A 19,640-nucleotide genomic window follows, 5' to 3' on the forward strand; every position below is an offset into this window, starting at 1 on the left:
GATGGCAGAGCTAGGCCGGTCTAACGCCTCCCTCGGGGTGAAGGGGAACCCGAGCTGAAGGTGGCCTGAGACCCGAGAGCACAGGCCTGCAGCAAGGCAGCCGCCCTTCTCAAACATGGCGGCGACGGGGGTCCCAGGGATGTGCCCTTCCCAAACATGGCGGCCAAAACGGGCGGGCCTCCGCGCGAAGGAGACGTCCCTTTCCCAGCGTGGCGGGAACCTTGCCCAGCTTCCGGCGCTCCGCCCGCGGCTCGCCGTCCGTCGGGGAGGCGCGCGCTGCCCGCTCTGCACGCGGAGAGCACGTGACCTGGAGACGCCGGCCCCTGATTGGTGACGTGGCGATGACATCAGACGCCGCGCGCGCGCTCAGAGCCGCGCGATTGAGACTTGGCGGAGGAGCGTTAGGCCGGGGCGCTCACTCATGAGGAGCAGGAAGGTGAGGGGCCCCCGCAGGCGGGGTGCGCGCCGCCGAGCCGCACTCTCCCAGGGGAGCCGGCGGGGGGCGGGCGCCTCGAGCCCCGCCCCTGGGAGGGGAACCCGCACTCCAGGCACCTCCACCCGCCCCAGGCGCGGGGCTCCAGGCTCGCTCCCCGGGGTGAGGGCCACCGGGACCCGAGCTTTGCCCTCGGCCGTGCGGGCTACTGCCCGGGCTTCCTGGCCTCTCGCACTGCCCACAGATGGGCGTGCTGCAGCCGAGCGAGCTCAGCCAAGCCCCTGTGTCGTGTGTAACCTGGGCTGAGGGCGGGCAGTGGGACGGGAGCTAGGGTGACTGGGACCTAAACCCCGGCTGCAAAGGGTCTCTGGCCGAACGAGCATGGCAGGGACAGTGAGTCCCTTAGCCTGAAGTGTGTCTGCCCTGCACCGCTAGCCAAAGTCCAGGCTGACGTCCCTGCCTCTTGCGTTGCGCAGACGTTTGTGTGTAGCGAGGCTGACAATAACTGTTCCCCGTGTCAGTGGTCATGGTTGCTGCCCCTCCCTTGCATAAGGAGACTTTATTAAGGTTTAATAGTTCCCCGCTGTGTTTTTTACTTCTTTGCGCGCCTCGGTTCCAGTGAGACACAGAAGGGTCTAACTCTTGTGAGGTTCTCTCCCACTTTCCGTTAGCTGTCTGTTGACAGTGCAGCCTTGCAATCCTTACTTTACCCTTTGCAGCCACTTCCTCAGGCCAGCAAGGGCCCCTCGGACCCTCCCCCTTTGTTTGTTCCTGCCTGTTGCTAGCACGTGCCTCTTTTGCCTGTTCAGAGAAGTATGTTTAAGATAATTTTATGTTAGGGACTTTCCTTGGGGGTCGAGGGTGCCCTTTGTACCTGGATTACTGATTGGGTCCTTAGCTTCAGCTAGAACTCCCGGTGGTTCTAAAGCAACACCCCCTCCCCCCTCCACACACACACCCATTTGCATCTGGAAATTCCTTTATTCTCACCTTCATCTTAGAGGACAGGTTTTCTGGGTATGGATTTTCTTAGCTGGCATTTTGTTTCGTGCAGGTAGTGATCTCACCGTGGTTCACATACTGTTTCTGCAGAATAAGCAGTTGTTTTTTACTGGTACCTCCAGGATGAGAACTGCCCCGGGAGGTGGCCTGGCCATGTGTTTATTATCCTCTCCCTCCTGTGTCACAAACTTCCCAGTCACAGGTTATTGTTTTCAACGAACAGGAGGCTTTCAACCATTCTGTCTTCAAATACTTTTTTCTGCTTTTTCTACTTTCTGGTTGTCCCTTACATGTATGTGTGCTGGTGTGTGAGTTAAGGCCAGCCTAGGCTACCTAGGAAGTTCTAGGTCAGCTGGGGCAATAAGATATGTGACACAGTTGTGTGTGATGGCAACAGGCTGTGACCCCAGCACTCGGGAGGCTAAGACAGATGTATTTTATATTCAAGACCTAGCAGAGTAACTTAATGAAATTGACAAAAAAGAAAAAGACAGGCAGGCAGGCAGAGGTGGGGCTGGGAGTGCATGAAACTCCCGAGCAGAGCAGCGTAAGCCAGGTGTGAAGCTCACATTTGTAATCCCAGCACTTGGGAAACACGGGCAGTTTCAGGAGGGCAAGGTTCTCATTAGCTTCACAGCAAGATAAGAGGCCAGCCTGGGACACATAAGACCCCATACTAAAAATAAAACGTAAATAAAGGTGGGCGAGGCCCTTAGCACAGCAGTAGAGTCTGCCTAGCACATAGTAGGTTATCCCAGAACAGCAACAACATCATCATCATGTAAGACCTGGGACTAGGGTAGGGTAGAGATATGAGTGCAGGAGCTGGTGTTTGTGTTTGTGTTACTATTGTCATGGGCTTTGACACCAGATAATTTGAGAGCCGTCAGGCAGTGGTGGCACATGCCTTTAATCCCAGCACTTGGGAGGCGGAGACAGGAAGATTTCTGAATTTGAGGCCAGCCTGGTCTACAGAGTGAGTGCCAGGGCTATACAGAGAAACCCTGTCCCAAAAAACCAAAACAAAACAGAGTTTGAGAGCCTTCCAAGAAAGAATGTGTACCCTTATTTGGAACACATTGGTATGAGTTTGTGTGTCCACTCAGTTCTGCTGGGTCTTGGAAACATACGTACCACAGCACACATGGAGGTCAGAGGACAGCTTACAGTTCTTTCCTTGCACTGTTTGGGTCCTAGCAGCTGAGCACACCCTTTCAGTCCTTGTGACCAGCTCCCTTTTCCACTGAGTCGTCTGATGCTCAACCCTGTGCCTAAGTGGACAGTTGGGTCAAACCAGCTTGGGGCATAGCCGTCTTTGCTTGTAGGTGAAGGACCATGGGTAGCTCAGGCACCAAGTGGAGGACCCACAACAGCTCTGGGCTGGCATTCCGCCATAAGCATGCTCTCTGAGCTTTACTCTTGTCTAGCTTACAGGTGGAGTGCGGTCCTCAGCACGCCTTCGGGCCCGGAGTTACTCTTCAGCCAGCTTGGCCTCTGCCAGGGACGTTACCAGCTCCACATCTGCTAAAACAACATGTCTGGTGAGCCTCATTACCAAGAACACCAAGGCTAAAGTTGTCACTCTAAGATGTGTTGTATGAAATAGAAGCTGCTGCTATGTATAGCTTGGGAGACGTTCCAGAGGCTGTGGCAGTGCTGTCACTGTTGTCACAGAGGCGTGTGCTTTGCCATACAGCTGATCTTCTGACCTTTGTGCACCATACGTGTGTGTGTGTGTAAGTGTGCTAGTGACCCAGGCACTAAGGCACGGCTTTGCCCAGCTGTGTGAGTCTTTTACCCGCTTCACTCCTGAAGCAGAGGGAATAGTCAGGCACAAGGCACGGACTCATGGTCTGCTGCACGTCCCACTGCAGCTGCCTAGTCGGGGAACCTCATCCCTATGTTGGTGCTTATGAGTTTGGCGGCAGGCACCTTCATGCTCTAAGCTTTCTTGCTTGTTCCTATGATGATTTTAAAGTAAGCAACCATGCACTTTAGGAAAGCAAGGCCTGGGAAAGCAGCTTGCTGGAGCGGTGCTCTGGAGTCCTCCTTGGCCTCTGATCTGCTCTGCCCCTTAGCAGCAGAACAGACTGGGACCAGTGGCTTAGGCACGGGTGTCTCTGGCGGAGGAATGGGAGCCTCTGGGACTGTGAGCCCTGTGCCTCTGCTAATGGGTCTGATTTTCTCTTACATTTTTCTTTCTTGGCAGGCTTCCTCATCACACAAAGCTACGGACAGACGAACTTCCAAAAAGTTCAAGTATGACAAAGGTCACCTTGTGAAGGCAGAATTACAAAAACTTGACCCTAAGAGTGACATTTCTTCTTTGCCAAAAGTGGCCCCCGTGGCTCCTTGTGAAAATAAGTTTGCGGAGGACAGTGCTGAGGCTGCTGTCTCTGTACCAGAGAGCAGAGAGCCGCCTCAGGGCTGCTCCACGCCTGCGAGTGAGGAACCCTCAGTAAAGGCTGAGAATGGCCTGTCCACAGAACCCAGCAGTGCCGCTGCAGCCCAGGAGCCCGATGACAGCTCTGCCGGACAGGCAGAGCCTGTGCCCAGGACAGAGGAGGTGCGGGCATCCGTGCTTCAGATGGACAGCAGCATCTTTCTAGATGATGACAGCAACCAGCCCATGCCTGTGAGTCGCTTCTTCGGGAATGTCGAGCTTATGCAGGTGAGTGTTGCCTCCTCCTGCCTCTCCTGCAGTGCCTGGGCACCAGACTGCAGCTCCCTGCTCCCACTCTATTGTGTACCCATGGTACACGAAACCAAGGTGAACATAATTGATCATGTTAATGCAAGGGGAAAAAATGAACTATGGTGTGTAACCCACATACACACATACACACACACACAGGCTCACAAGCTGGGAAGCAGCTCAGATGGAAAGGCTGAGAAGGTAGCGTCCCTGGCTTCAGCCCCCCCTCTGTGTCTTGGACCTCACACAAGGTTAGGAATTCAGATCTATGATTTCATGAACATGTGACCATGTCTGTTGTCATCTCTTGTTTGGAGTATAGCATCTTTCTTACCAAGGGACCTGTGCCTAGACAGATTTCCTGGGTCTGTAACAGGCCTGCTTTGCAGAGCCGGAGCGGACTGGCCAAGTATGAATGTGGATGCCCTGGCAATCTCACTTAAGACTGAAGTCATGCTTTCTTCCCCTCTAAGGATCTGCCACCAGCCTCTTCATCTTATCCTTCCATGAGCAGAAGAGAATTCAGAAAAATGCACTTCAGAGCCAAAGATGACGAGGATGACGCTGAGGGGTAGAGCTGCGGGCGCCTTGCAGCCGGTGTCAAGATTCTGTATGGCATCTTTCAGAGAACACGCTCTGAGAACAAGGTGGACATCAGTGTCACTGGCTGGCACAGACGCCCAGGCGCACCATGCTGGCACAGGGGGCTGGGCAGTGGAAAACAAGGAAAACTCCTGAGAGCTTTGGCTGTGGTAACAGGCTTACTTTCCATGCCAGACTGATCACCGGGGATGAATTCTGCTGGAAGGACTCCTGTTTCTGAGTGGCGCTAACCATTTGACCTGGTAGTTTTTGCAAAGTATATATGAGAAAGAAATAAAATATATTTTGAAAATACTTTTAAAGAAATACTGTGTTCACAAAAGTGTCATTTCAAATATTTGTGAATCAAGGGAGGAAGTGAACTGTGTCCTGGGCTAGGAGCACTCTTGAGGCCCATTAGCAAGCAGGAAAGGCAAGGCCCTTGGTACAGGGCTTGACTGGAGTTGGGGTGACAGCCCCTCCACTGGGATAGAGGCTACCCACAAGGGTACTGGGAATTGAACTTGGCTCCTAAGCAAGAGCAACAAGTGGTCCAAGCCTATGAGGAGTTTACAGTTCTGCTCCTGTTCAGACAGGCCTGCCCACCCCACCCCCATCAGATCGCACACCCACACATGGGCGCGCGCACACACACACACACACACACACACACAGTCACCTCAGCTTCCACTGAGATCCTTTCTCATTAGGATCTTCACCTGCTCAGGTCACCTGTGACCTATTGGCTGATGAACCACTATTTAAAGCTGTTGCTTGCAGTCATTGTTCAATAGCCGTGGGCAGCACTGCATGGCCTTAGATGCCAGCCCCTGGGAAAGAGACAGCTGTGTGGTTGCCATAGGACTTGAAGGTCAGCACACCCTTGATCCCGGTATACCTACCAAGGAGACAGATGTGCCGTGGCCACCTTGCTTCCTTCCTGGGGTACGCATTTCCTTGCTTACAGCCCACTCTGCTGATGGGCACAGTGTGGGAAGATGCCTGCAGCAGGCCTCAGCAGTAGCACTGTTGCCATCTTAACTGGTCTTATGATGTGAATGCAGTCAGCTCCGTTTCAGCAGTTGCCCACCCAAGGAAGCTACCAGAACCCTTTGAGGATTTGGGAGGGTCTGTTGAGATGGAGGCAGTCACAGACCCGAGTCCCTGGCCTGTCATGAAGGGAGAGTTACAAGTACACAGGCATCCTCTGAAAGTCCAGACGGTGGTGGGTAGATGTGGGATCGGGCCCAAAGGATACTGGGAGAGGTTCCAGTGTGTGCTTACAGTCCACAGCAGCAAACAACACAAGAACAGAAAAAAACCAAAGCAAGTCCACCAAGCTGGCTTAGCATGTCAGGGCGCTTGCTGCCAAGCTTGATACAAGTTCAACGCCTAGACCCCACATGGTAGAAAGAATCGCCCTCCACAGGTTGTCCCCGTGCCTCTGCAGTTGAGCACCTGCAGGTGGGTCCAGTCGTGGGCACCTGTGAGACAAGCACCAAGATGCAGAGAGCCGTGAACATAGCAGGCCACCAACAGACAGTAGCGGATGGGGGAGGTGGGAGTGGGGGCCTCAGCGCAGGGTCCAGAGGAAACAAGTCTGGTTTCCAGGTTCCCCAGACAATGGGAGACAGCCCAGTCAGGCCCTGGATAGTTTTGAAGGTCAGTCACCTGGTACCTTGCTGAAGACCTGTTGTTCCCACTCCAGTCTTCCCAAAGATCAAATGGGCCCAGGCCTGGGGCAGACAGAGTTCCCCATGGCACAGGGGACAAGCTCTTGAGAGCCTCCTGGGAACAGTTCCTTCTCTGGACTCAGCTTAAGCCAGAAGCATTCCTAGATGCCTTTGGTGGCCCTGCCTCGCTCAGGAATGAAAGCCCACTCCTCATCCCAAGTAGCTGGCAGCAGCTCACAGCACTCTGGCTTCTAAACCTTTTGCTCGCTGCCCTTCAGCTTGTGCAGTTGATACCTGCTATGCTCTCATGAGTCCCAGGCTTTTCTGCCATCTCTCACTGTGTGACAAAGTCATGGGGCAGACAGCTCATCTGAGTCACTACATATGTTTTGGTTCACTTTTTCTGGGGCTCACTGCCTACATTATCCTGGGAGTCAGGAGGGGTTTGGATGACAGCTCCTATCTGCGATACTTCTCATCAGCAACCAGTTGAGGGCCCAGAAGCAGGAAAACATGTCCCACCTAGGACAACCTTCTGCCTTTCACTCAAGGCTCATTTTTCATTCCAGCTGCAATGAGTGTTCTGCATCCCACTGGAGAGACAGAACCTCCGGTCAAAAGGGGTGCAGAGCACACCAGCACACCGGCAGGGGCATGGCTGACAGAGGCCACAAATGGCAAACCTGAGGTTGAAGAGAAGGCTCAGCTTCTACTTGCTGCTCCACAGAGGACCCAGACTGGGTTCCAACTCCAACATAATGGCTCACAGCCCCCTGCAGTTCTAGTTCCAAGGTACCCGATCGTACCGACCTGGCACCTGCATTCACGAGGTGCACTAGCATACACTCAGACACACACACACGCACACACAGACACACACATCAAACTTCAGAAAGCCCAGTCCTGGCAACAATTCTGTAGGGGGCAGTGATTGTGCACGTCCTGGGGTGTTTGAGAAGGACAGAAAAGCAGAATAAGACACATTGTGAACAGTGTGCATCCATGACTAAGACAAGCAGCTGGGTCCTCAGAGAGCCCCACCTGGCTGGCTGCCTCGGGCACTGCCCTGCCACCTCTGTGAAGATGAACTCACCTAGATAAATGTTCAATTTCTGCCTGCCAGTATCTCACCCTTAGCCCCATCTTCCTCAATATGTTCAAAAAATTTTGACATGTCTATTTTAGAAACACTTTATTGTTTTTCTGATTACATGGCAAATATAAAAATCCAAACATTACAAAATATATAAAATGCCCATTTCAAAAATAAACTCAGGTTGGGCGTGGTGGCACACACCTTTAATCCCAGCACTCGGGAGGCAGAGGTTGGCTGGTCTATATAGTGAACTCCAGTCCAGCCAGAGCTACATAGTGAGACCCGGTCTCAGAGAAAAAGCAGAATGAAGTATTATAAAATACATGATGTAGGAGATTGTACTTGGTGATCAATCTCAGCCCTGCTGAATCCCCCAGGGTTACAGAGTGTCATTTCCTCAGACCATGCACAAGCTGACACACATTTACAAAACCAAATGCCAGGTGTGGTGGTGCACACCTGTGGTCCCAGCTCTAGGGATGAGGCAGGAAGATCATGAGTTCAAGGTCATTCCCTGCACAGATAAAGCCATCTATGCCTTTAACAGTTCCCTATTTCTCCACATGAAAGTTTAAACCTGCTCCAATCGTGCGTACATACATATATCAGTGTTGAGTCATGAAATTCATGACAGCCATTATTTAACCCATTAAAAACATCAGTTTCACATGGCTCAAAATAATGCCACAGTTGGCTGTTCACACCAGGAGACATCTGGATGGCTTCCCACCTTCTGCCATTTTAAACAATGCAGCAGAGGATGTCCTGCATGTTCGTTATAAAATGCAAACATTTATCCCAGAAGCACCGTTTCTTTCAGAGGCGTATAGTCAGAGCTGCCATTTGCAGTAGAAATAGAAGCCATAAAAGCTCAGCACAAACTAGCACCCCACACACATCACAGTGGCCAAGTTCAGCCCTGGGGCGGTGAGCGTGAAGACCCTGCCACAGGAACACGATGAGCACCGGCACTGACCGTCCTCTGCACACTGGGCTGTGTCACTAGCGCTTCCGAGCAGGGCGCTTCTTCCGAGCAGGCTGCTTCCTCCTGGATCCTGTCTGAGGCCGATAGATCCTACTGCGGTCGCACTCCAGCTTGTGTGTGGTCTTCTTGTGGCAGGCGATGTGCACCAGCTTCAGGTTCTCGGCAGTGAAGAGCAGGCTGTAGAAGTACTCCCAGTTCACCTCCCTCCCATCCTGGATGGCTTCAGCCAGCGTGGGTACCACGGTGCGCTTCTTCTCTATTCTACCAAGTCAGGGGGAGACAACCATTCTACTGTGAGTGCCACACACTACGGGCTGCTGTGCACGCTCCCGTGAGCCACAGACACTCGCTGTCTGTGGATGCAGTGTCTACCACGGCAGGCAACCTCCTGCAGTCCCGACTGTTCTTTTGTTTTTTTGGTTTTTTTTTTTGTTTTTGTCAATATGACAAGCTAGGGTCATCTAGGAAGAGGGCACCTCAACTGAGAAAATGACAGGACTTAGGGATGAGTCACCAGAGGAGTCCAGCACCGTGTTCCGTGGGCTGCTGACACTGGCCCATCCCTGACATGGGCCATGGGTGGCCACGGTGTACAGACTCCAGCGCAAGCAATGCTGCTTGTCTTACTTTGCAAACCTGAGTAGTGGGCGCAGCTTACCATACTGAAAGGAGTGTGGGGAAAGCTGAGAGGGGTCCCTCGCATGCCATTCAACGGAGCCAAGCCTCATGTGTGAGCGAGCACTTGTCAGTCCCTGCTGACTCCTGCTTGTTCCTGTACCCATGTCACACAGCTGCCCATAGACCCCAGGCCTGTGTCTCCCACAGGCACATGAGCCAAGTAGGTATGGCCAATGTGACAGAAGTGGCAAGCAAAGACAATGTCATGTTGCTTCAGAGCCACTGAAACTGGGGCAATCCACAGGTGGGACAATGCTGAGAAAAGAGCCCTGGAAGAGAGGGGTGACAGATCCACTCTGTGCCCCAGAGACACTGACAGCCAGAAGAGAAGACTGGTCACGAGAGAGAACTTCAGGTCCAAACACAGTCGCAAGAACAGATGAGTGGAGGGCAAACCACCTCCCCCGTGTTTAACTCCATGTTTAACAGCTCTGGATTTTTCTGCTTGCTATGACCTCACTTCACCTTAGCTGTCTCTCAAAGGACCCATCTCCAGATACGGTCTCACTAGGTGACAGTTACAATGTGTGTGGGGGGTGGGAGGAACCACAATTGAATCCACAGCAGGAAGTTACCCCAAAACAGCAGCACTGAGCCAGAGTGTGCAAGCAGAGCCAGCATAAAGACAGTGGGTGGCAAGAAGGTCCCAGAATGCCCACGGGAATCCAGGACACTGCAGAGGAGAATCAGAACTCTCCAGCATGGAAGACAAGCCACGGCAGAGCCAAAAGGAAAGGTTTGTCTGTACTGTACACTGCTCTCAGTTAAGGGACTCAAGCCAATCTCCACCAGAGGCAGAATGCTGACTGACAGCAGGTCCACAGCAGATGCCAGGAAACAGTGATGAGTCTCCCTCACGGAGTGCACAGGACACCTAGATGCCAGTGACACCACACTCAGTGTGAGACAGCCCCTCTCCAGTACTCAGGGTAGAAGTGGCAAGAGAGAGTTCACCCTCAGGCCCTCCTTACCGAAGCGCTAGGACCAATCATTAGCAACTCAGAGCAGACCAGGGAGAGGCAGGAGGCAGTGAGCAGAGGAGTGGGAGATGTAAGTAGGTACTGACCATGATGATATGACCACCGTGTAAGCTCAAGGTCAGGTGGGACAATGCTGAGAAAAGAGCCCTGGAAGAGAGGGGTGACAGGCGGGCTCAGGACATACAGTGAGACCAGGCACACAGGAGGTACAGCAAATGGCTAATGAGATTAATTCAAACCCACTTATTCACGCAATGAAATACTGAATAGATGCTAAACAGCCACTATGTGTAGACAACTGGAACAAGGGACCAGAGTAGGAGAGTCTCAGTTAGACAAGACAAAAGGTGGTGTGCTGTTGCTACTAATGTGCTAACAAGAGACGCCTGCTGTGAAGGTAACAAAAACCTAGCCCAGGGAAGGTGAGACAGAAAGCAGGGTGGACATGCAGAGTCCCAGCCTCTTACAGGTACCAGAGCCCAGAAAGGATGAGCAGAGCAGCATAAAATGACAGACAGACAGACAGGCCAAAGACACACCAGAAAAGGCAGCCACCTTAATCTCAAAATAGCAACCTCAGAACAGCTGGACAACATGTTGCCTTGAGCAGACGTGAAAACACAAGAGGCAAATCTAGGAAACAGAGAGAAAGCCCAAAGGAGCAGAAACTAGAAGTGAAAATAAAAGCAGACAACCCCTGCAGCTAAGCGCAGGGCAGGGCAGAGGCAGCTGCAGACAACAGGGGCAAGCAGATGCCCCTGCATCTGCAGGAGGAATTGCAGGATCTGTGCACACTGGGGCCTGGCCTTCTAGGGCTTACCACAGCCACCCCATCTGGTTATGATACAAGATATCAAAAATGTGCCAAAAATACAGCAACAACATCTGTCACACAGACAGTCAGGAGGGAACTAGTGCCCAGGACAAAAGTAAAGAACAGAGAAAGCAAGCAGCCTGAGAGCTGTGCTGGGGAGAGAGAGCTGTGCTGGGGAGAGAGAGCTGTGCTGGGGAGAGAGAGCTGTGCTGGGGAGAGAGAGCTGTGCTGGGGAGAGAGAGCTGTGCTGGGGAGAGAGAGCTGTGCTGGGGAGAGAGAGCTGTGCTGGGGAGAGAGAGCTGTGCTGGGGAGAATGAGCTGTGCTGGTGGAGAGCTACAGAGGCCTGGGCCTCCCCAGGACCAGGAATCAAACAAAAGCAGCCAAGTGGGTACCTACCTCAGGCAGGAGAATACAGAGGCACAGTGACACCAAGTGGTGGTGAGGACAGGAAGGGACTTACAGTGTACTGAACACCCAGAAAAGGCTGGAAGTACTCCGAGGGGGACCACGGACATTAACTCCCCCCAAAGAGACTGGAGGTCAGAGCCAGGGATGTCTCTCATCTGGAGCACAGAGGAATGAAGGGGTCCTCAGCTACACCCACTTTTTATATGCTTTTAATTATTCTGATACCAAGAGTAGCCATTTGGGGGTACTTGGAACACTTTGCCTTCATAAGGCAAGGTCAAGGTAGTTACAGTCAAGAGAGAGCCACGGCTGCAGAAACAAGGTACTCCCCTACCGGGTTCAGCAGAAGAGACTGCAGCTTGCCCAGCTGTGAAGCCATCCTGCTGGCCCTGTCCTCCCACACCACAGCCCTGGAGCTGGCCCTGTCCTCCCACACCACAGCCCTGGAGCTGGCCCTGTCCTCCCACACCACAGCCCCGGAGCTGGCCCTGTCCTCCCACACCACAGCCCCGGAGCTGGCCCTGTCCTCCCACACCACAGCCCCGGAGCTGGCTCCTCTGGTTCAAACACACAGCAACAGCCCCTTAGTGGCCAAAATGGGGCCATGAAGAGCCAGGCCGCCACATCCACCCACACAGGGAGGCTAGAGGGCAGAGGGACAGCTGAGCATCAGGCACGGACAGCTGGTAGGACAGAAGCATCTCTCCAGAACCTTTCCATAAAGCTTGTGGGGTCTGTCTCTGGGCCTGAACCACACAGGTACAACACACCAAACCTGAGATGCCTGAGCAGGGACTGGGCCCCAAGATGCTGTGTTAGTTCTGATTAGTGAACTTGAACCGTGGTGACATACACTTACATATGATCCAGGTTCCAGGTACTGAAGAGGATCCGGCTCTCTCTGTTGCCATAGGGGTTGATGGAGTGCTTGGAAAGACAGCTCTCCAGGTCAAAGGGGCCCTGGAGTGAGCAAGGACAGGCGTTGGAAAGGCAGGAGTGAGGACACTACTGCTCTCCTCCCACCCATCAAGCTTGCAGGAACTGACTGGCCCCACGAGTCGTTTAGTTCACGAACAGCCAGTGTCAACACCTGTATCCCCAGCCCTGGGAGGCAAAGGCAGGAGGAGTCACACTCAGGCCAGGGAGGTGGCTCAGGAGGAAAAAGTGCCTGCCACATAAGCCTGAGAATCAGGTATGATCCCTGCAGCCCATGTAAAATCCAGGTGTGGTTTATCCTCTGACCACACTATAACTTCAGTTCACACCACAACCACCTATAACTTCAGTTCCAGGGGATCCGACACCCTCTCTGGCCTCCAGAAGGCATCAGGAACATGTGTGCACAGACATACACACAGGCAAAACACTCAAACACATAAACATCTTTTTACTCTGTCCTTGGAATTCTACCTGCCCCCTGCTATTTTATTATCCCTCATCTTATCCTGAGCTTCCAAAAGATAAAGGCATTTCCATCCCTGTTACTAGAGACATTATCCATTTCTAGGAACCTCTACAGGTCCACATAGGAGCAGACAGACCTGCTATTCCCGGCATGCTCCTGTGCTCCTATGGTACGGTACACTGCCACCCCAACGATTATACGCTACCATCCATCCCCTCTTGGGTCATCGGCTGCCTCCTCCCCAGGGAGGGCTATGCTCAGCAGTACTCTTAGTGGCCCCAGAACAAAAGGCAGAGGCTTACCTGGCAGGAGAACCATCCTTCTGGAGTACAGAGGCGGCTGCTGGCCTCTGCACCTCTGTCGAAATAGCTGCCATTGTACTGCACCGATTTGAGCTTCTGGCACATGGAGCCAAGGACTCGCAGGTACTCTTCTTGAGCTGCTTCATCCACCATAGAGGTGTAAGCGCTCACCTGTGAGACAGCCAGAGGCATCACCGAGCTTGAGACATGCCCTGCCCATGCCCTAACACCTGCATTCGGTTACCAACCCACGCCAAGCACTGGTGGCCAGGAACCTGCCCCAGCCCAGTTCTACAGTGAGAGCGTCTGACCGCTGCACAACTGTCACTGCCTAGGAAAAGCATTCTGGCCTCACGAGATGGACCAACACAATGATGCAATCCATCAGGCTGGGGGCATGAAACAGGATCAGGCCTGCTAGTCAGGCAGGTTCTCCACACCCATAGGAAATGGAGAAAGCTTCAATACATCAGGGGGCTCTGTGAACACATGCACATGTCAGGTTTCCCCACAGACACTAACACTTAGTTCAAGCTCAGAAGACTTGGTGGGGCGTGATCATGAAGGAAGGACGCGGCCGAAGGGTCTGCTTTCAGCAGAAGCTCGCTTAAGCATGGCATAGTGTACAAGACAGACAGATGGGCACGCCCTAAGCCTGTGACACTGCCCAACTACTATGCAGCTACCCAAGCTCCTGTTGATAAATTTGCCTACAAGAAGAGCAGGGAAAAAAGGTCCCCAAGAGCTGAGCTGCTTCCCCAAACCATCCAGACTGCTCATCCTATCCAGATGAAGGGAGTCATGTGGAGCCCAGTGCAGAAAGGCCTAAAAGCTCACCTGGTGAACCACTGCCCAGTGATGGGTGCCTCATACCCCCAGAATGGGCAGGTTCCACGCACTATAGATTGGCTCCTAACACTCTGTACCTCACTAACATCCATGTCTTCACTAAAAGGAAGCCAGGCAGAGTATCAGGGCATCAGGACAGCCTCCTCCTGGAGCTCAGGGCACCAGGACAGCGTCCTCCTGGAGTTCAGGCATAACTGTGCTGGAGCCACTGGCTATATCTATTCAAGAGCTGAGACCTTGCTACCTAGTCCCAGTGACTCAGAGCCAATCTACAAAACACCCCAAACAGCAAGTATCTTCAGTCCTGTGTCCCACTTTTACAAGGTCAGAGGACTGCAATGTTCCCAGAGAAAAAGAAGGAGAGTACTGGGGGGAAACTACCGCCCAATTATGGCAATGTCATCGGGACAATGGAGGAGACACAGGAAAAATCCGTAATAGAATTAAGTTCACATCACAACTCAGTTGCCATTAAGTTCTGCATAAGACTCAAGCTGATGTTACTCTAAAACAACAGGATCTCTGTCAAACAGAAGAGCTAAGGCTGAGGCCTCTGACCCTAACCAAAGGACACAGCCCAGAAAGGTTTTAATGCCTGCTGGACAAGGGGTCAGAGACTAAAGTGCAGAAGAGACCAGACGCACGGGACAGGAAGGTCCTGCCTCTCTAAGGTGCCTTCTGCTGACTTAGTAGCAACCTTACAGATATGCATCAGCAGAGGGGTGACAACCCCACCAACGGGTCCCCATCTTGTGCTGAGCACTCACGGCATGACCTGAATGTGGCCTTACCTCTCTTAGGTAACCCCGGATCCGACTCTCACAGCTGTATCTCAGATAGCCCGACTTATTCCTGAATCTCGACTCCAAACCTGCAAGAAGGAGGACGCCCTGAAATCCACAGGCAGACTACGGCCACTTTCATGGTTTGCATCGTACCCATGCATGCACATGCAGAGGGCAGAGGTCACCACTGGGTGTCTTTCTCTATGACTCCCCACTAAGCCTGGAGCTCACTGTTTGCGCTCTCCTGGCCAACCAGGAAACCCCAGGTATCTGCCTGGCTCTGTCCCCCAATACTGAGGTTAGACAAGTACCACCACTCCTGGATTTCACATGGGGGCTCAGGATCGAAACTCGGATCATCGTTCTTAAGCAGCAAGCACTGCCGCTGAGCCATCTCCTTAGGCAGTTGTTTCTCGCCATTATTCCGTAGAGACCAGCCAACTACTACTTTCCCAGGATTACATTGCATCAGGTACCTTAAATCACCTAGGGATGATATGAAGTATATGGGAGAGATCCCAGAAGTTTGCTGGCCAGTCAGTCTAGCCTATTCAATAGGCTCTAGCCAATGAGATTCTTTTTTTTTTTTTAAGATTTATTTATTTATTATATGTAAATACACTGTAGCTGTCTTCTGACACACCAGAACAGGGCATCCGATTTCGTTACGGATGGTTGTGAGCCACCATGTGGTTGCTGGGATTTGAACTCAGGACCTCTTAACCACTGAGCCATCTCTCCAGCCCCAAGATTCTGTCTAAAGGACATGAATGGTATTCCTGAGAATGCTACTCAGTTAATCTCTCTCTCTCTCTCTCCCTCCCTCCCTCTCTCCCTCCCTCCCTTTCTCTCTCTCCTCTTTCCCTCTCCTTCTCTCTCTCCTCTCTCCCTCCTCTCCCTCCTCCTCTCTCTCTCTGTCCTTTTCCCCAACTCTCTCTCCTCTCTCTCAAATGGTAAGGTGGTAAATTCTAAGTTCCATGCATTTCCAGGCTGCCCAGGACACTGCCTCAAGCCAGGAGTCCTGGCTGGATACCTTCCCATGGACACCTTTTGTTATCCCTCACTCCAGAGGCCAGTCCACCCTTGGTTGAGAAGTATTGGGATCTGAAATAGACAGAGATCTCCCTGAGCCTCTCTGCTCCAAAGAGGCTCTTCTCTGTTTGCTCCAGACACCCTGGCCACCATGGTCATCCCAGGCCACATACCTTCAAACCAGGATGGGTCCTGCTCCCGGGTCTCTGCAGTAATATTCTGGCTCACGTGATGCAGAAGATCGGCCAGCAGCTTTTGCCTCAGTGGGGCCTGCTCATCTGACAGCAGTTGCCGTGCAGCCTGGATGACGCCGGCATGTGGCTCATTAAACACACTGAGGAAACGTGTGATGTCACTCACATCTGTCACCACCAGGAGACAAACAGAAACACATTCATGCTGTTCTGGCTCCAAGAATTCAACCCAAAGACTGCCAGACATCAGGACTCTGGGGTCACCAACCCTTTCCCTGACCTGACACCCCCCACTGCAGTGATACTACAATTCCTCTGGCCACCTTCTGTCAGGCGAGGGTTGTAGTATCCTAGAAAAGCAGCACACTTGGTCTTTTGTCCTTCTCTCCTCCATACCAAGTCACCTCCTTTGGCCATCTCCTTAGGACCCCATTTTCAGACCTCCCAAGCCCTCTCCTTGGAGTCTTTGCACAAGTGCCTATGGTGAGCTTTCCCATCAAACTAAACACCAAGTGCATTCTACAGAGGGTCTTAACCAAACAGGAGCAAACAGAATTCAGTAACACTTAAAAAGCACAGGCCACAGCCAAATGAGGTTGCAAGTCTGGTTTGTACTCAGAACTCAGTGAGATCCACTGTGTTATTAACAAGCTGAAGAAGTAAGTTCTTGTGATACCAAAGGATGCAGAAATTGCAGGAAGAAACCTCAGACAGCCAGAACTTGACAAGAGGTTCCTGGAGCAAATGCACCATGAAGTGATCATCTGGATCTATCAAGGTCAGAACTCTGGAAGCTGGTTTTGGGGGCACGAGCTTGGAATGTGAGCAGTTGGGAAGTAGAGGCAGGAGAATCACAAGTTTTAGACCAGCCTCGGCCACATGTAGCCTTGTCCTCCCCATTTCCCTTGCAAATCTGAACCTTTTGCTCTAGTACAGAGCATGGAAAGAGCAAGGCCGGTTAGCTATGTGGTTGGAGCTCAGTTTCAATAAAGACAGTGAAAAGCTACACAGCGGGAGATATTTGAAAACCACACTATCTTACATCGAAGTCATAACCAAGATATTCTGGAGGGGGGGGGGGCTAAATATTTAAACAGCTTTATAAATCCGACTAAGAAACACAAAAAACGCGAAGAATCGCTTCTCTGAAGAGTGCCTTCAAGTGGTAAATAGGAAGATAATACCCAATCCCATTAGCCACCAGGGAAATTCGGATTAAGACTACAATGATCTGTCATCACACCTACCTAGAATAGCCTGAATGAAAACCATGATACCTGAGAGCATTTCAGCACACTGGTCGAAGTACAGCCCGGAGCAACAGTGAATGGAACCAAGACCTGCCCTGCCCTGCCCTGCCCTGCCCTGCCCTGCCCTGCCCTGCCCTGCCCTGCCCTGCCCAGCCCAGCCCAGCCCAACCCAGCACAGCACAGCACAGCACAGCACACCACAGCACAGCACAGCACAGCACACCACAGCACAGCACAGCACACCACAGCACAGCACAGCACAGCACAGCACAGCACAGCACAGCACACCACAGCACAGCACAGCACACCACAGCACAGCACAGCACAGCACAGCAGCACCGACCCCAGTCTCAATCCTTCCCTTGCCCTTGGCAGTTTCAAAATTAAAATCAAAGTTCTTCAGCAAAAGCTTTTGGCATTCAGAGCCTTTAACCAGATCTTCTGGGTTCCTGCCCGGGCCCCTCGACGAGGCTTTAAACCGTGTAGGTCCCTCCCATCTCCAAAGTGTTCCTACTCACAGCCATGCCAGGTCTCGCCAGCGGTGAGCAATAGGAGCTCAGCGTCGTTGGGAAGGCCCGGGAAGCAGTCGTCCGTCACCTCCGTGCCATCTTCGTACAGGCACAGCCGGGAACCGGGCATCGGGAGCTGGAGGACAAGAAGATCAGCTTGTCCCACAACAGTCTTGGCTTCCAGACAGCCAGCTCTGCGTACTGTAGAAGCCTAGCGCCTGTCCAAGCCCACCCAAGAGGATGGAAATCGTAGGGGTGGAAGCCAAGGTGCCCGCCGCGCAGTGCTTGCCCGGAATGCAAGACCCACCTGGAAGCGGACGCAGCCCTTACGCAGCAGCTCCTGGCAGCTCCGGGCCGCCACGCCGAACTTGCAGGCGCTATGTAGGGCTCGCAACTTGACGCATTTGGGTTGGCGGAGCACCGCGCACATTGCAGGGCTGCGGTACCGTAGCGACACTGGACTTGTAACGTTCCTGCCCGGAACTGTGGTGCGTAGACGCGGCCCGGAACTCTTTTCTCTACGTAGGTAGGTGCAACCGGAAACGTCCGACTGCAGGACCTGTCCCCAGCCAGAATCCTCGAGGCCTGGATGCGCACGCAGGCGCCGGCGGGCGGACGCGCAGGCGTACCGCGCGGGCCGGCCTGGTTGCTATGGGAGCGCAGCTGCGGCCCGGGCCCTGGGCAGAGGCAGCCCGGGCTGCTCCTCTGCTGCCCTCCTCAGAGGCCCGGGGTGGGGGCGGCTGGACCGAGACCCCTCCGAAGATAGCGGAGGCCGACATCGCAGCGGCCCCGCCTGGTCGTTTCCGCGGCGCTCTGTGACCCTGCGTGGCCTCGGTCTTCGGCAGGCACCCGGGGCGGAGGCTCCCTGACACCTGGCCTTGGAGGGACTGCGCGGCCAGTGCCTGTTCCAGGCCTCCCTGCAGCGCATCTCAGCCTTCGTGTCCGGAATCGGATTCGAGCCCCGCCTTGTCCTCGTCTGCATGCGTTACTGAACAGGAGCAGTTGCCACGAGACTAAAGACTGTAGCTCTGGCTCCGGGTAGGCTACACTTCGATCCGTGTCGTTTGGGGGTTTTGTTTGTTCGCTGGGTTTGGTTTGTTGTGCTTTTTAAGCGTTAAGATTCTCTAAAGCACTCTCAGTCCTTAAAATTACTTGGCCCCAGATCATTACTTAATATTGTAACATTTACGTTTTCTTGAAAAGAAAACTGGAAACACTTTTCATATCCTTGTAACAAAATGTTTGGAAGTTGCTACATTGAGTTCGGGTTTCTGGTTGGAAAGATGACAGGGTAAGTTCATAACCAAAAATAGAAGAGTTGGGGCTTAGTTTATAAGCAATGCTAGGGTAAATGTCAATTGACACTGCTGGCTGTGGCTGCCCTAGTGGCAGCTGGAACACCAGCCGCCTGTGGTAACCAGCTAGTAACACAGCATTGCACAGATCCAGATCTGTGGTGGGCTTTGTGAGGCGGGAAGGAACAGGAGGTGGAAGGGCTCCAGTGAGTGCATCGGCTGAAAATGTACATTTTGTAGATGTCCTTATTGAGGCCCCAGTGTTTTGGCCACGCTGCCCCCACAGCCCTCCTGCAGGGATCTTCAGTACCCGTACTTTGTTTTAGTTTTATTGGGCATACACTTGTATCTGCTGTTAACATTCTGTTCTATGCACCACAGAGACGAGGTAGACAGACCTGATTTTTGTTTGTTTGTTTGTTTGCTTGCTTGTTTTTTGGTTTTTGTTTTTTTTTTTTTTTTTTTGAGACTGTCTCACTGTGTAGCCCTAGAACTACTACATATAGACCATACTGACCTCAAACTCCGAGATCCTCCAAGTTCTGGGATCAAAGGCATGCACTACCACACCTGACACGGGCTCTTGAAGACACAGGGTCTGGTCAAGGCACTGGAGAAGTTCGTTAGATTTGACTATTCTCTAGAATTCAAGTCATAACCGGGCATAGTGTC

The 19,640-nt window shown here is 52.7% G+C and overlaps 3 protein-coding genes across 9 annotated transcripts in view; 2 read left to right on the top strand and 1 right to left on the bottom strand.

The window, feature by feature from the left end:
• The first annotated feature begins 350 nt into the window (after positions 1–350).
• Positions 351–5,039, top strand: A430005L14Rik (RIKEN cDNA A430005L14 gene). 2 transcript variants are annotated; one of them, NM_175287.4, is made up of 4 exons: positions 351–436; positions 2,863–2,976; positions 3,645–4,106; positions 4,604–5,039. In NM_175287.4, the coding sequence occupies exons 1-4, from the start codon at positions 422–424 to the stop codon at positions 4,703–4,705; spliced, it is 693 nt and encodes a 230-aa protein (NP_780496.2). In that variant the 5' UTR covers positions 351–421; the 3' UTR covers positions 4,706–5,039. The 2 variants fall into 2 exon arrangements, with proteins under 2 accessions (NP_780496.2, NP_001156491.1); NM_001163019.1 differs by lacking the exon at positions 2,863–2,976.
• Positions 5,040–7,560: 2,521 nt separating this feature from the next.
• On the bottom strand, positions 7,561–18,235 carry Dffb (DNA fragmentation factor, beta subunit). Of its 5 annotated transcripts, none has more exons than XM_011250184.2 (9): positions 17,981–18,192; positions 17,683–17,809; positions 15,894–16,054; positions 15,722–15,792; positions 15,000–15,174; positions 14,695–14,774; positions 13,055–13,225; positions 12,207–12,307; positions 7,561–8,727 (listed from the first exon to the last, which is right to left on the bottom strand). In XM_011250184.2, exons 5-9 carry the CDS (start codon positions 15,106–15,108, stop codon positions 8,484–8,486), a joined length of 705 nt encoding a protein of 234 aa, XP_011248486.1. In that variant the 5' UTR covers positions 15,109–15,174; positions 15,722–15,792; positions 15,894–16,054; positions 17,683–17,809; positions 17,981–18,192; the 3' UTR covers positions 7,561–8,483. The 5 variants fall into 5 exon arrangements, with proteins under 5 accessions (XP_011248486.1, XP_011248485.1, XP_030109043.1 ...); XM_011250183.3 differs by having other exon boundaries at positions 15,894–16,082; XM_030253183.1 differs by lacking the exon at positions 15,722–15,792 and having other exon boundaries at positions 15,894–16,082.
• Positions 18,236–18,239: 4 nt separating this feature from the next.
• Positions 18,240–19,640, top strand: part of Cep104 (centrosomal protein 104) — a 33,607-nt gene continuing 32,206 nt past the window's right edge. The window contains exon 1 of one of the 2 annotated variants that reach the window (XM_006538825.2): positions 18,240–18,711. The gene's annotated coding sequence lies outside the window, so the exon portion shown is untranslated. The remainder of the gene's footprint in view (positions 18,712–19,640) is intronic. The other variant, NM_177673.2, reaches the window with a different exon arrangement.

The sequence above is a fragment of the Mus musculus genome, chromosome 4 (genome assembly GCF_000001635.26).
Source record: "Mus musculus strain C57BL/6J chromosome 4, GRCm38.p6 C57BL/6J".
Taxonomy (NCBI): domain Eukaryota; kingdom Metazoa; phylum Chordata; class Mammalia; order Rodentia; family Muridae; genus Mus; species Mus musculus.

Bases quoted from the DNA above. Each gene is read 5' to 3' on its own strand.
- A430005L14Rik (NM_175287.4), top strand. The intron at 2,977-3,644 runs GTGAGCCTCATT...CTTTCTTGGCAG, and splicing joins CTGCTAAAACAACATGTCTG to GCTTCCTCATCACACAAAGC. The intron at 4,107-4,603 runs GTGAGTGTTGCC...TTCCCCTCTAAG, and splicing joins GGAATGTCGAGCTTATGCAG to GATCTGCCACCAGCCTCTTC.
- Dffb (NM_007859.4), bottom strand. From the start codon at position 18,103: ATGTGCGCGGTGCTCCGCCAACCCAAATGCGTCAAGTTGCGAGCCCTA. The intron at 13,226-14,694 runs GTAAGGCCACAT...GCTGTCTCACAG, and splicing joins TCCGGGGTTACCTAAGAGAG to GTGAGCGCTTACACCTCTAT. The intron at 8,728-12,206 runs GTAAGTGTATGT...CTGACTTGGTAG, and splicing joins ACCTGGAACCTGGATCATAT to AATAGAGAAGAAGCGCACCG.